This window comes from Apis cerana, linkage group LG2, assembly GCF_029169275.1.
Source record: "Apis cerana isolate GH-2021 linkage group LG2, AcerK_1.0, whole genome shotgun sequence".
Lineage (NCBI taxonomy): Eukaryota > Metazoa > Arthropoda > Insecta > Hymenoptera > Apidae > Apis > Apis cerana.
In genome coordinates, this window is record NC_083853.1 from 13,656,638 (window position 1) to 13,672,716 (window position 16,079).

Genomic DNA, 16,079 nt, shown 5'->3' on the forward strand with positions numbered 1-16,079 from the left:
CCTCCCGCTCTTTTCATTTTTTCGCCCGATAAAAAGAATCGCGCAAAAAGTGGAAAGCGGAGTTCTGTCATCGATTTATATTTCGATACGAAATTGTCGCGGAATATAATCGTTTATAATAAGATAACCGAAGGAAATATTGGACTTTCAGCGTGGAACGGGACCGGCTTCGGGAGCGGGAACGACAGGCCCGCGCGGCGATGTCGGTCCAGGCCGAACAAGCGGCTGCAGGAGGTGGTCCTGACACCAGACACCATCATCATGGCCACCATAATCACGCTCACCATCATGTTAATCCGCATGCCGTCACTGCACCACTCTTCCGTGCTCCCGTCAGGGTAAGTCTTCGTTCTGATTTTATTCTTACTCTTTTCCTTCCTCGTGCCGTTGATCGATCGCTCGATACTCGGCCTCGTTTCCCCTCCCCCGACACCGTGCGAGACCAGATTAAAGGATCGTGCGCGGTTAAAGACGCGGTTTCACGGGATACGAGTTTTTTCGACGCATAATACGAGCTCGAGCGTGTTTAATCCGAGAAATTGGAGCGAACGGAACGGCAATACACACACACACGTGTATATATATATATGTTTTTTTTTCGATCGTGCACGATTTGTAAGAACGAAGATACATATCGAATAGTTTTACCTCGTGTCAAACGTCTCGCATGACAAATTACACATTGATTCGTCACTCGCGTTTCGATCCTGCCGACTACCTTTCGTTTGTAGTCGTTGCGTCCGGTTAATATCTCAACTGTACATCTGTACAGCGCGAAACATCGTTGAAATTAGTTTCGAATTGTTGCGATACTCGAGGTCGGGAATAAATGAAATTTAATATGAAACGTTTGCTAATATAATTGCTATACTAAATGATGATGATGATGATGATAAATGGCTATCTCGATCGTACTTTGTTTATTCTCAACTATTGAAATGCCGTTCCTACCTACGATATCTGCCATCTATATACACACCTATGTAATTCAAATTTAAATTTCTAAGCTGATTACAAAATTAATTCTTATACTCGTATACCTTTTCCAAGTCTGCAAAATCTTTTCGAAATCGACTAGCTCCGGTTAGTTTCGCCGTCGATATTTTCCTCGAAACTCTTCTTTCGAAAATCGTCTTTCTTTTTCTTCCTTTTTTTTTTCCCTCTCTCTTTAATTTCTCGAGACTTTCGTACCATATGGCATCAACCGGGTATCCCTTCTTTCTCTCTGCTCCTCCCGCGCCACAACATTTGGCTCGAGGATCCTCAGGGTGTTCCGATTTCATCCCCGAGTCTGGAAGACGAAGCGGTAGCAGCTGCCCAAAGGGTCTGTAGAGAGAAATCCCATACGATCGTTACGACGAGGCCAAAAGGCTCGTCCAGTCTCTCTCTCTCTCTCCCATCGCTCGTAAACATCGGGCCACCAGATCTTCCTGCACTCGGCCCCGACCTCAATTTCTTCGCCTCACCCCGTCCGTTCCTCCAGATTTATATTAGATGCAATAGCTTCGAACGCATCCAGCGAATCGAGTCGAGATGACGAGCGGAGTGAAGAGACGAAAAATATTCACGGATCGTTTCCCCCAAATTTAAGACGCGATACGTCATCGATACGATTTCTCGCGTGACACGCGAGAAATGACCTTTCGAACGGTAGCTTCCTCTTCTTCGCCTCTTCGACCTCTTCTCAGCTCTGCTCAACAGGTGTTCCGCGACTTTTAAACTTTCCTAATAACCGCGTCACGGATCTCCTCGCGCGACGCCGCTCCAACACGAAATTTTTCCAACTTTCTTTTCGAGAGTCCAGGTATTAATCCCTTTCTCGATATCATTGATAAACGTCGATCGATTAGCAACCACTAGACGAGAATAGTTATGTTTATCCGTTCGTTATGAAACTTCAACGCTCAAAAAAGGAGACAGAAAGAGAGAAAACGCACAGGAAGATACGTTTCCTAGTTTTCTATTCGTTTTCCGAAAGTATCACGCCAGCCAGATTCTTCTCTTCCTTCGATCCCTTATCATCCAATTCGCCGATCGAGAAGACGAACTCGAAAGATGAACCCGCGTCCCTTTCTAAATCGCTGTCAACTCGCGAATTACTTGCTCTTTACTCCATCATTTGTATCGGAAGTGGTGGCGCGGAAATGAAGACACGGAGAAGAAGGAAGGAGAAGAGGAGGAATCGGAGTATTTATCGGCTGAGATTAACGACGCGCATTTGCATTTGTACGTAGCGCGACTCGTTACAAAAGTCGTGATTTAGAGCTGCTCTCCTCCTCGATGCCTCGAGACGAAGCAGGGAGGGGAGGACGCGCGGGGATCTCGGTTCTTTTTCTTCGACACGCGGCGGTGATGCACTCGAGGACGACGTGGCCGAGCTCTCGAGGAGATTACGCGCGATTCCTTAGTCGAGGAAAGAGCTTGCGACTCCATCGACTCGGCAAATTAATGGAACTCGTGCATGCGAGCTCGTATTCGGATAGGTCTCGTGACGGCGCTCGAAAACAAGCAGCCATTTTTCCTTTCTTTCCCTTTCGGTTTACTCATTATCTTACTTGCGATCTTTTCGGGGGAGGAAGGAAAGTTTTGACGGCGAAATTGAATCGAGAGATAGTTGGGATGGTGGTAGAGCTCGGCGGTGTCCCAGGGGGACGCGTATTCCAGCGGTTTGGCCGCGTTTTATTCCCGTGGAGCAGATAAGAAGAGGTTGGTGCTCTTCGTTGTACGCGGTTCGTGTTTACAGAAGCGGGCAGGTGGAAACGTCTCTCCGCCACCTTGAAAGCCGTTGCACTAACCTGTACCAGAATATTACCGTCTCGTACAGGTGTCGAGTTGCGAGAAGTTGCCCGTCCTTACCTTTCTCATTTTTCTCCCTTCCTCTTCTTCTTTTCCTCCTTCTTCTTATCTTTCGACACGTGTAACGAGCTCACTTTCGTATCCCTCGAAACGAAGCGGCGGTGATCACCCCATCTCGTCACTCGCTCGAATAATTTCGCCCGTCGAAATCTCGTTCGATGACACGATCTCTTCGTCTCTGGAAGGAAACGCTTTCGATAGTTATTCGTACAAGCAATTGGAACGTAAACGAGATTCTAAAATTCGAAAGTTCCGCCCGATGGAAACCTCTCTCGAACGCGATAATTGTTCCACCCGATTGTTGGTTCACCGTTTTAAAGGAAAAATTGGAAAAATCAGCGAAGAGAGATCCGGCCTAGCCGAGCGGTTAGTCAGACTTTTACACAGCTCGAGCAGGCCATGTCGTTATCGAATAGTTACGCGGTGGACGGGCGACGCTCGTAAACAAGGATCGAGTAATGGACGAGTTGGAATAGAAATCTGGTACGGGCAACTTTCCTTGGCGAGGCGCGGCACACGGAAGGCATCGTTCCATCGAGCAGAATCTGGACGTATCTTTGCCCTTTTCGCTTCGAAAACTCGTGGCTCTCTCGGCGACGCGTGTCCGCCGCCGGAGAAAGCTTTCTGCTTTCCGACGTTTCCACCGCTTATCTCCCTTCGATTAAACGGCTTGGTTTACGTAACGCCGCGTTTCGACTGGTTAAATATTCCGACGGATCCATTCGAACGACGTGGATTTACGCCCAACGTTCCCGCCAAACCCGTCCCGATGTCTCTCGACGCCGTGGCCTCGTGTTAAATGGCAAGGAAAACCGAGGAGGAGGAGGAGGAATGTATCGAAAACATCCTGTAGACGCGGAGAAACTTGTTGCGGTTGGAAGAATCGTCGGCAAGTATTTTACGGCAACTTGGGAGGACAGGTTCGTTCGTAACGAGTTTGGGAAAATTAAAAAAAATATATAAATAATCGTTTTGCGTCAGTTTACGTCCAACATTGAATTCGAACGATTTAATACGATCCGTAATGTTCGTTAACGAGCGGTGGAAACGCGTGTATTTACGTATTTCTTAAACGAAAGAAAAAGAAAGAACAATTCGTATGGCTGGCTTTTCCGAAATCTACGACAAAACGGCGCAGAATTTATTCTCTCGCGCGGTATAATAACCGAAACGCGAAATGGAAGTTTTATCGCAGGTCCTTCGATCGATATTCCGTATCGTGGATGGAACTTTTTCTCGCCAAGATTTGACCGAATATACGAAGAGAAAGTTTTTCCAACTTTCAAAGCTCGAATAAAACGCGTATTTTTACGATTTCCGTAAAACCGTTTGCGTTAAAATAGCACACGAGTCGACGCGTTTTCCTCGTCGATGGCGAGAAGTTTTTGATCCGACAGATCACGAGGAGGGATCGCGTGATCGTCGAACGAAGTTCGAAACGGAAGTTGATGCGCCTCGTTGACCTTGTAAACTTCGTCTCACGAGATTACGCGGAAGAAAAGCCGTACGAGGACGAAAAACAGGAATCTTTCCAGCGACCAGTGGAAGAAGGAAGGAGAGAGAGAGAGAGGTCGCGTGTGGGAAAGGAAGATTTTTGGATCGCACGCGAGGAGAACGTTTCGTGGAACGTTTCGTATCGACGCGATAGGATAGGAAAACGTAGGAATCGCGTCTTTCTTGTTTTCTTAGAAGGTCACACAGATAATTTTACCGTAAACACTGGTGGAGACGATGGATGGAATATACGGAGAGAAAGAGAGACGGGAGGGGCTCTGGTAAACAGCGGTGCGATAACGCGAAATCTTAAAAATAATACGTGGCTCGTCATAGAAAAATATTTATGAAGCTTAACGGTAAGCTCAACAATCGCGAGAAGCCGTAAATAGAAATATGTATCTGTAGAGCACGAAGGAAAAACATCGTGAAATGCGATTGACGGTTTCGAAATTACAGTCGAAGAATACATTTCGAGTTCGCGAGTACGAGTGGTGGTATAACACGCATTATAGATAAGGCTGGATAGTTTAGTAAATTAGCCACGCTATTTATAACGTGCTCGGTTTATGTAGTATCAACTTTTCGTCGTATCTCTGAACCGTCGAACGGAGACCAAGGTAAATCATGGGAATCGCGTTTAAGTGGTACGCGTCGATTTTGACAAAATCGCTCGCTTTCTCCGCACCTTCTAGATATCCTTCTAAAAGCCACCAAGTAGTTTACGACGTCTGCTCCCTCTCGTCGAGCTATCTCGATCGAATATATATATACATATTTATTTTCCCTCGCTTTTTTCGACAATCTACCTCAATTCACCGTTACGTGTAATCGTGTCGCAAATTTTTCTTTGCTGATTTAACGAACAATTTCCACCTCTGTTCGGCCAAGGTATAATACGCGTATCGATCTCGAAATTCAATTTAATATTTGAAACGTTTCCGGTCCCCTGTGTCCGCACGTGTAACACGTAAGGTATCTAGATCGAGTTCCGTTTCACGCGGAAGGCGCGGGAGTCCCTTGATTAAACAAATAATTAAAGGATAGAGATATGTATAGAGATCGGAATCGGCGAGAAGCAGGTCGGAGAGCGTTCTACGATCGTTTACGAGGAAGATACGAGACAACGTCGACGAGGTATGTCGCTGCCTCACGCCTTCAATTAACCTAATTAGCTACCGTCACGTACTCGTTAGGGACAGAGCACTGGTTGCCCGCCCACCGCCAATTCGTCCATTTTACCGGAAATTGTTGCGCGGAATTTACTCTTGGCTCCTCGTTTCGCTTCACCCGACGATAATAACCGACGCGTCGTACGCAACCATCGCCTCCTTTCCACTCGTTCGTACACGACGCGAGCGATCCGTTCGACTCTCTCGTTCCTTTATCCCCCACCCCCTTCCAATTAAGTCTCTTAGCCGAAACACCTGGATACAAAGTTTCGGGAGAAGGCGATAATTAGCGAAAACTGGGATGTAGTTTCGGTTTCGACCAATAAGCGACATAACTCGGCAAGATGCAACTCGCATCGCATCCTCCTTCCCCTCCGTTACGTAACGAGAGATTAAATCGCGAACGTGGCTGCCAATTACTAGAATTACGACCCGCTTCTTTGACGCGTGACGTATCGTCGCGTCTTCTTTTTTCCCTCCTTTTTACGCCGAGCGTAATTTTTCTCTGCTCCCCCCCCCACGCCGAATTCGTTCTGCTCCCGAGCAGAGATCTTGGCGAACGATTACAACTCGATTAGTCGATCGGCATGGAACGATGCTTGTTCCTCGCCGAGGCGAGGAGGATGTTGTTCCGTTTTCCCCGGCGTTTCGAGATAACTCCCTCCCCCTCTATCTTCGGCTCGCTCTCGAAAGAAACGAAGTAACGCTCCAATTATCCGTATTATCCGATTCGATGCGAATGGCGGCCCACGCTCGAAATGCCGCTTTCCACTCGGGCTTTCGAAAATTTCGATCGTCCCTTGATCTATTTTGAAACGACAATTACACCGTACGTCAATTTCGCCCGTTCCCTAGGACGGAATATTGGTTTCGCTCGAATATATATCGGTTCCATCTCCGAATGGAGCCCGTCCAATATATCGATCCGCGGATTGCGTAATTCGCCACGAGGGTGGGTGGGGTTTGACGATCGCCCGCGTGCCGGCAGATCGAGATCGGGATCGCGACCGCATCCGGACGATGTCGGCGACGAATGGAGAATCGTTTCGCCTTCAACTCGAGGAATACACTTTCTCGCGATACAAGTCGAAATGTCGGGTGGGGAAGTCCTTTGGGAACGGGAGCGGTGGACCTTTATCCACCTGTTTCGTTTGGGGTCGTCGATGGATTCGGAATTCGAAGATTATACGGAGCGAGATTGTTGCGGGGCGCGATACAGGGTTACGTGTCGGAGGAAAGATGGGAGTGGAAGGCACGTTAATTCGATCGAGGAGGAGGATTCACCTTTCGCGATCATCCGATCGTCTACCGATCGTCTATGGGATTAAGTCGTGCTCTCGCTTTAAGCGAAGCCCGTGATTTGTAGGTCGTTTGATCGCATTATACCCGCCTCGTGGTTTACGTAATCCTGCTCCTCATCCTGTGTGTGTGTGCGCGCGCGATGTGTACTTGTGCGTGGCCACCACCGACGCCTCTCCCTTTCTCTCGATACACCGGCTTTCTCTTTCTCTCTCGCGCGCACGTGCGCATTCTAACGTCTGTTTCATATATGCACGCCAATGCTAGATACATGCCAGATTATAGATTAGGCTAGATCCATGACGATTGTGCTTTCTCTCTCCCTCTCTTTCTCTCTGTCCTCCTTCGATCTTAGCGTCTTCTCGCTATTCGATTCAACGCTGGTGTCTTGCTTCAAGGTCTCCGGTACTTGGCTAGAATTCTTCGAGTCCCTCGTAAATTTTACCTCTCCGTGCTACGTATTAGAAAGAATAGGTCCGGGTAGACGGGTAAAGATTGGGTGAAGTCGTTAAGACGTCAGGTAAACTGCAAGTAACTCCGGAACCTCGCTACTCGGCCAGTTTACCAGAGTCGACCGTTTCAAAGCTTCTATTTTTCCCGACACTTTGACCTTTGGACTCGTTACTCCCGACATTTACGACATTCTCGTGCATCCGACAAACAACGCTCCACCTCGCGTATCGCATCGTGTATAAATTCGTCGAATTCTAATCGATCAAAGCGACTCCATCCGTCCCACTACTGCGTTTCTTCCTAGCCACCGTCCCCGATTCTAGAAACGATTCTCGCGTGATTATTAGCGGCCATTACTTGGTATCTCGTGGCAAGCATCGAAAAGACGAGCGATCGCCGAGCGGAAAGGCGGCAACGGTTCAACCGCATTTCCGTGCGGCGCGCTGCGTAGTTGAGCAGGCGTGCATTGCTGCGTGCGTGCGTGCGTGCGTGCTCTTCGCCCGCTCGTTCTCGTCTCTGACCTCGTTTTCGCCGTGGCAGTCGGGCTCGACTAATCGGATGGCAGACGTCGGAACTCGGCGAGTTAAATTCCTCGCGGTTACGTCCGCTCGTGTGTCGCCTTTTCAGCTCGGATTTGCCTTCCTCCCCAAACGGTCGCATCGACGCGACGAATCGATAAATCGAGCAACGAGCGGATATCTAAGAGGATATCCGACGAGTTATTTGCCGGGGGCGTGGATTAATTAGCGGGCAAGAACGCGTCACGACGAAAGTTAACAGGTTCATCGAGGTTCCCCGATCGGAGGAAAAACGCGCGCTTTCCCCGGGAATTAATTAGTTCTCCCCCTCGTTCCCGGGGGAGACGGGTTATCAGCCGGTTTTTCGAGGTAAGAAAAAAGACGGTAACGGGTTGCCACGCGCCTGGTGCGGGCGGCTCGCTTAATTCGGTCCAGTCGTGGCCCAGCCGCGCTTATCCCCTCGCTCACGTGGGACGATTAAGGAGAAATAAGGAGAGGAAGGGAAAAGGAGAGGAGGCGTGCTCGTCCAGGCTAAATAATCTCGCGCGCGCGTTTCCTTCCTGTCGGAGGGACATTCCCACGCCGTCTCTCACGATGCTATTATCCACGCTTTGCCTTTCTTTACTCCCTTTACTCCTCGCCGATCGTCCGTCATTTTCGCCGTCCTATCCCATCGATCCCTCCGTAATCTCTCGGGGAGCCACGTTCTCCCAGTTGTTTGCACTCGAGATGATTTCACCACCGGTTGCGTGTCGAGAGTCGACGAACCATCCGATCGCTCGAGAACAGATCGTAGATTCGCGCCTTTTCCCGCGTGCTCTTCTTCTTCCCGGACATCGGCCGTTGTTTCTCTCTCCTCGAAAGAAAAAGTTGCAGGGAGATCGGAGAAACGTTTTTTTCGTGGATTTTCCGTGAGGGAAGGGGGAGAAGGAAGCGTGGTTATTAAACACGGTTGCGTAAATCGTCGAAGCCGTAAATCGCGACTCCGAGTTAAATCGAGTATCCTGGAGATAAGGGGAAGTCGATGGACCGAGAACAGCTTCGCAAAGAGCGGTGTTGGGCTTTCCGGATCGCTCTTAATGACTTTAATGGGGTCGTGGGGAGGGGAGGGCGATCAGGAAACGGTTCTCTCCAAGTTTTGGATTTCCACAGCTCTCCTCGCGGATGAGGATATGGACGCGGCGGTGGTTCGAGGGAAGAGAGTCGGTGGCGTCTCACCCCCTTCGCCTGCTACATTATTCAAATCTGTCGCGGGAAGAATGCCAGGGTGAATTTTAAGGGGGCGAAGAAGTCGAAGAGTTCTCGCAAACATTCTTCGTCCTCTCTCTCTCTCTCTCCTTTCGTTCCGATTTCCGTCATCGCGATTTCCTCTCGATCCTCCTCCTCCTTCCCACCCGTCCGCTAACGGACCCGCATCCTGTAATCCGTTTCGGATACGATTTTTCCTTTCTCGTTCGACCGGTCGAACGAGATATTTATGGAGAGCACGAATGTTAATCGCGACAATTGTCATCCTCGTGCGGTATCTCTAATCAAATTACACTTAATTAAACGCCCCTAATGTAATTAAATCGGCCATCGTCGAGCGGACGCGTGACGCCTCGTAGCTCTACCCTATCGTTTCACGCCTCGCTGTCCTCCACCTGCTTCGTCGCCCAATTTTTCCCCCGTGTACAAATTTTCGACCGTGAAAATCCCCCCTTCGAAGAAATACATCCAAAGATTCGAATCTCGAACGAGATATATTCCAGGGGGGGCTTGGATTCTAGGTACAACGACGAGTTTCTTCACGGCTGTTACATTTTACGCAAGATTATCTGTCGGTCGATCGACCCGCACGCAACTTTCCGGCGGACGCTCCAAATTAAAATGTGTTTCAGCGCGATAATTGAGCAGGAAACGCGGTGCGCTTGGAAACTGGCTGCGAACGCGGCGCCGTTTTCCACTCCTCGGCAATGCGCGTTCGAGACGGATGGTCAATTATCCGATCGGCTCGGTCATCGAAACGGCTCCGGCGACGACGATGCACGCGCGCGTGTATTATCCCGTAACCCACTGGTATTTAGCGTAATTTATGAAACCGCCTCCGTCTGGTTCTCCGGCTCGCTTTGACCGTGGCGAGGAGGAGGGAGGGGGGAGGTTAAAATACACGCGAGCACCACGGCGGGCCACACACGGCCCCCGCACACACAAAGAGAGCAACTCCGGCTTTCACGGCAGGGGTGGTATGACGGAATCAATACCGGTGTGTGAGAGGGTGGGATAATGCGGTGGCTTGACGAGAGTTGTAGCTACTAAGGGAGAAAGGGAAAGAGACAGTGGGGAGGGGGGAGAGGGATGAGAGAGGCGAGGGGCGGCAGGGGAGGAGGGGGCGGGGAGGAGGCGGGTGGGAAGGACGCGGGGTGCAGGCGGGGGTGGAGGAGAGAAGGAAGAAACGGGACGAAGGAGGCAGAGAGAGAGAGCGAGAGCGAGAGAGAGAGAGAGAGAAGTGGAGGACTAGCGGAGGAAATAAACAATGGGCTGGGTAACCCACGTTCGGTGGTACACACCGGTGGAAAATTACCTACGATACCGGATAATGGAGAGAAAGAAGAGCGGTGGAGCCGCCGCCGCGGTTGGTAACCACCTTCCGCGATCGGTGCAGCCATTCTTCTCGGCTTTTACTTTCTTTTTTTTTTCCCCCCTTTTTTTTCCGCCTCCTTCTCCCCCTCCCCCTTTCCACCCTTTTCTCTTTATTGGCAAGTAATAATCACGAGCATTAATGGCGGAGCGCGGTCCATTTTTACGCGCTCTCTCTCTCTCTCTCCCTCTTCCTCTTTCGGTTCGTAGGCAATCTCTCCCGATTGCGGAGAGAACGTCGACGACGCCGAAATAGAAGAGAAGGACGGACGAACGTTGCTCGTTGTGTAATTCGAGCGTTAACCGTCAGCCTATTCGAGGGCTATTCGAGGCGTTAATTTCGCGAGGGAGAAAGAAATTACGCGGAAGACCGCGAGATTATTACACACGACCGGATAAATTTTCGTCCATCTCGTCCACCGATCTTTTTATTATTTCTCCTCTCCCCCTTTCTCCCCCCCCCCCCTTTTTTTCTCCTCTACGGCACGCGACTCTTTTTCCCTTCGGTCGGTGTCATAGGATATTTTTCTTCCTCGTGGGAGGCAACGATAATAATCGCATTACGCCATCCGTGCTCCGTTTTACATACATACCCCTCGCGGCCGCGCGTTAAAGGGGAGTCCGTTCTAAATACCGTTAATTTCGTGGCGGAATTATTTGGTTCGCGGTACGCGCTTCTCTCCCCTCGACGAGATAGAGAGAGGGAGAAAGAAAGAAGGAACGAGCGGCGGGAATATAATTGCAACGGCAATACCATTGTACTAATGCATGCTTGCACACCGTGTACAAATAATTCCCCGTTCCCGGGAGGGAAACTCTTTCCGCGCTTTTCCATCTCTCTATTTCCTGCGGCGGTTCATCGGCGTGCAATCTCGTTTCTTCTCCTCCCCCTCCCCCTCCGCTTCGTTATAAAGCTCGATAATCCGACGATATCTTAGCTTCTTCGTTCTTCTTTTCCTCCTTTCCTTTCTCTCCCTTCGTCGAGGATGGATGCGGTGTACAGTTGGTCGTTCTCCTCCTCTTCTTTTCCGTTCATCGGTTTCCGTTCTTCCGGTTCGGTGGATCGATTCGCGCCGCATTCGCCTCGTCTTCGACCCAAATAGTTGGGTGCATGCTCGATGCCCGTTGCTCCCAGCCCTTTCCTCGGTACGCGCGTCCCGTACGATGGAAACACGACCGAGGGCTACCCGCGGCTTAATTAATCGCACCCTTGGCACGAGTCCACCGAGCTCGAATTTAAGTCCCACTCACCTCGCCGCTCTTCTTACTACTCTACGAACACCACTGTCCCTTTCCTGTTCCGCCTCCTCTCGCTCGCGACGATCCCTCGACGACGTTTCGACGATCGTTTCCCCCGAGAGCGGATCGATCCGACGTATCGTTTCGCCGAGGAAGAAAGGTGTACACGTGGGTAGAGGCGAGAGTCAATGCACTCGTTGAGATCGAAGGAGAGAAGCGGCCTGATAGACGATTCGCGCGGGAGGCGAGGGAGAGGCGGGTTCGAGAAGCCTCTATCAATGTTGCCTTAACAATCGATGTCCGACACAAAAGCCGAGCGGAGCTCCGGTAACGAAGCAAGACCGCGCGCGACCCATAACGGCACGCTGACTCATTCACCGAGGCGAAACCTTGGCTGGCACGGTGCGCGCGCTCGCCGTTTAACCGAAATTTCCAAATTACCCCGCTAATCCTCTCTCGTCCGTTTTCTTCCCTAATCCTGCGCCCGTAAACCTGGCAAGGATGCAATAAACTCATAAATCAATTCGCTCCCAGAAATGTTTCCCCAAATATCCATATTTTTAAGCGGAACGAAAGATTTATCGCTTTATTGCTTCCGTTTCCCTCTCAATGAAATCTTACTCGAACGGGGACACCTTTCTGCGTTTTGTTTCGTGGCAACGAGGGTAAAACAGAAGGGAAAGTGGTGGAGATCTTATCTTATTATCGTTTTACTATTTAATCCCGATTTCGGTTAATGCGGCACGCGCGCATTAAAATTCGGAGTAGAGCGGAGTCCTGTCCAATCTCGAAATTGTAATTTCGAGGTGGCGTCGCTCGATATCGATCGATACGGAGTCGATCGCTGCCATGGATCGTGGATGTCGATTTCGATGACTATGGTTCCGGAACGGTGATGATTTCGAATTGGCGGTCCACGTGCCCGACCGAAAACGCAAAAGTGTGTCAAGTTTGTGCCTCGCGTCCTCGAGCATCGATCGACCTACTGACACGCGATCATCATGGGAGGGAAACTAAAAAAATTATACACGCACGTACGCGTGTACGCGTTTCGCGGCCTGTTCACAAGGAGACGACCCTCGAATACATGGAGAGGGAGAAAGAAGGAATAATTATCAAGCGGAAGCGCGCGCTAGTCCATTAGTTCCGGAGGCTGATTCCTATTACTCAACGTTACTGGTCGGAAAGAAAGGGCTTCCTTAGAAGCCGAGTTAGGTAACAACGAGTTTCGTCCTCGCGAACTGGAAATGATCGTCCAAATGGTCCAAGATGGCTCGGGAAGGTCGACGTGTCGGAAGAGCGTTGGGAAGAATTTCGGTCGGTTCGCTTTAGATTCGTATTTAATCGGAAAGTATGGGATCGAAGCAGCCGCGACGGAGATGTGAATGACTCTATTTCGGGCGTGCACGAGACCCGAGGAGAGCGTTGCTCCGCTATAAATAGGGAAGGGAGGCGTGCGCGCGATCGGTAATTTCGTCCTCCCTCGCCCTCTTTCGCTTATGGATGTCTGGTGTGTGTGTGTGGGGAGAGGGTGGGTTACGCGAGGATCCCGGGCAGAAAGATTTCGAGAGGACTTGGAGAGAGCGAGAGAGGTGAGGTTGGAAGATTGGGGCGAAGAAAGGAGGAAAGGGAAAAGGGAAGAATAAGAAGGAGGAGAGGAGGAGGGCAGACTGGTTGAGAAACGAGGAGAGGAGGGTGGAATCGCGTCTGTGCACGGTTGAAAGGGGAGAGGGTGGAACGAGTTAACGGGGGTGGGGAAAAAAAGGACGAAGGACGTCGCGGAGAGGAGCGGAGAACGTGGAGCGGTGATGGGCCGACGCGGGACGGGGCGAGGGATGGAACTGGCGTTGCCGCCGCCGGTGGCAGAGGCGGAGGAGAGTGGTTGGTGTCGCTGACGAGACTGGGAAGAGGGGTGAAAAATAATCGTGGATGAGCGAAGCGTCGCCGATGGATGGAGACGACGCGGGCTGCTACTTTTCATCCCGGCATTACCGTGATTAGTAAACTCCGCTACTCGGTTGCGCTCTGTCGTTGGTAATTTTTTTTCGGGAATTAAGCCGGCTACGATGGCTCTGTGTGCGACGAAAACGAGATGTCGACTGGCAAATATTTAATCTTTTAATGCTCGCGCGAACGTGCGAGAGAGGACGTTCCGTTTTTCCCCAACTTTTTCTTCGCTGTCCAAAGCGCGGCAGACAAGAGGGGGGATTATCGACGATTCGCTGTCGAGGAACGTTACAAGTTGGTAAACTTAAAACGTTGGAGGCTTGATTAATTTCGAGATTCGACGAGGCGCTGCTTCCAAGTTGGCCGAGCAATTCGATCCTCTCTCTTCCCCCCTCTCGTTTCGACGGATGCTCGACTCGTTAGCTAGACGACTCGTAGCTCGATCGGCGATAAGAGCGCGCGATTCGCGATTATCCGGTTGCGATCGGCGCGAGGAGGAGGGGGGAGACTCCGGTTCGAGTGGCAGCGCCGAGCGGCCGATGAAAGCCGCGGTTAAAGTCACGGACGTTGCCGGTGGCAAGAGTCTTCGCACCACTTTACCGCTGCAACCGGTACAGTGGCATAATGACGAGTGGCCCGTTTGTTTCTCTCGCTCCTCGATTACCGACCCCCTCTCTCTTCCTCTCCTACGCATCCGTACAGATTTATCCACCGCCTGTGGGCCTGTTCCGTTTTAGGCGCACTCCATCGATCGGCGAAACGCCATCTCTCCGCAATTGGACTGGAACCGGTCCGGCTACGAAAAACCCGATATCCTCGACAATAGCGTCGCGTCACGTTTCCCGCCTCGTTCGTTTAATTAGTCGGCCTCGATCCCATCCCTCGGAGTCTTTTGGATCTTGGTCGGCGGGGATGGCCGTGAAAAAGTTAATCGAAACGTACCGCGTCGAGTCTTTTCTCCCGACTCGTTGGAAAACGATGACGGAGAGAGAGGAGAGAATCGTCTCGGTTGACGCGCGTTGCGTAATTTATTGGTCGGTGCGATCGATCGAATCAAACGGATCGATAGGGGGGAGTAGGAGAGGGTGGGTCGATTTTTCTCAATGACACCTCTCACGCGTGAGCGTAGGAGTCGCCGTTCGAGTACGTAGGTGTGCATAGTAACAGGTGGGTACTAGGAATCCCACACGAGCGTAAATACGGTATATCGAGCTCCCCGTACAAGTATTCGAGACGTCTCGCGTATCGACGAGACGTCTACCGAGCGAGGGATCGTCGCCGAGGAGATCCTCGAGGTCCGAAGGTGATCGCGAGATCTCTGATCCCTGCTCGGAATATTCGCGTATCGACTGTCGATAACGAACGAATTTATCTCGCCCCGCCTCCATATTATTCCCGTCCATCGATTCTCGCTAAAATATTTATATTGCGCGGCAGAAAATGTGGGACGATGAGCGTGGCTGAAATTCTATTGTGAAAAAAACATATATCCGTTTAAATTCGCCGCGTCGCGCCTCGATATCGGTATCGAGAGAGGGAGAGAGAAACTTTTAAAGCGTGCAAATTTATTCCACGCGGTACACGGATGGCGCGGCGGGGATTCGAACGGGAAACGCGTTCAACATTTCATTTCGGGGGAACAAATGGAAACGTCTGGACGATGTTGGCCAGACGTTCCGCTATCGGGAATAGCGTGTCGGCCGTCAACAAATAGCCCCCAAAAGCGTTCGTCGCGCTTTCTCCTCTCGCCGGTTTTTCCTTTTTTTTTCGCATCCAACCCTCGCCGCTTCGATTTGATTGGTTTTCCCGACGCGTGACAGGCCTTGGCGGCGAGATTCCCGATCAGGAATCAAATAGCGCTTATTTTTCTTCCCGATCCTCGAGATTGGAACCGAAAAAGAATCGAAAAAAAAAAATAATCACACCGCGTATTTATCGAGTAAAATCTATTCTATAGTCGTACAATCGATTAAATCGTTGCTCCTCCGCGAAACGACCGAACACCTTTTTGGGCGTTACGACTGTTACGCTAGGGGCGACAGAGTTCGCGGACAGAGTTGAAAAAGGCGCGACGGCGATTGTGCACCGCCGTCGAATTGAATTCGCACCCGGTGCGGGCCGGGTTTCGGAGGGGAAAAAATATTTGTGGTGCAGACTGCGGCAATTAACTCGACGAGCCCCGCGAATGGGGGGACGGGGTAAGGCGAAGCAGGGAGGAATCGAGGGGAGGGAGGAAAGAGAAAAGGTACGTAGAGGAACGGCGAGGCAGGAGAGTCGACGAGGTTAGGAGACGCGGGTACGGTTAACGCGAATTTCGCATGCATAGAGGAGAGGGTGAGCAGCCCAGCGAAGGCTGCGAGGGTTGGAGGGGTGGGCGAAGCGATGCCAGCCACGTAGAGTTTTAAAATGGAAAGGAGGCGGACGACGGTGTTTCGTCCTTGGCGCGAGTAAAAGCTCCGACTTTTTGCCCTTTTTCTCCCCC

At 50.9% G+C, this 16,079-nt stretch overlaps 1 protein-coding gene across 10 annotated transcripts in view; it reads left to right on the plus strand.

Annotated features, from left to right (window-relative positions):
- Window positions 1-16,079, plus strand: part of LOC108002792 (AF4/FMR2 family member 4) — a 111,801-nt gene that overhangs the window by 48,230 nt on the left and 47,492 nt on the right. For 9 of the 10 annotated variants that reach the window (XM_062071374.1, XM_062071373.1, XM_062071375.1 and 6 more), the window contains one exon: window positions 152-338. The exons of the other annotated variant lie outside the window; for it this stretch is intronic. In XM_062071374.1, coding sequence (XP_061927358.1) covers window positions 152-338 — 187 coding nt within the window. The remainder of the gene's footprint in view (window positions 1-151; window positions 339-16,079) is intronic. 10 annotated transcript variants of the gene reach the window in all.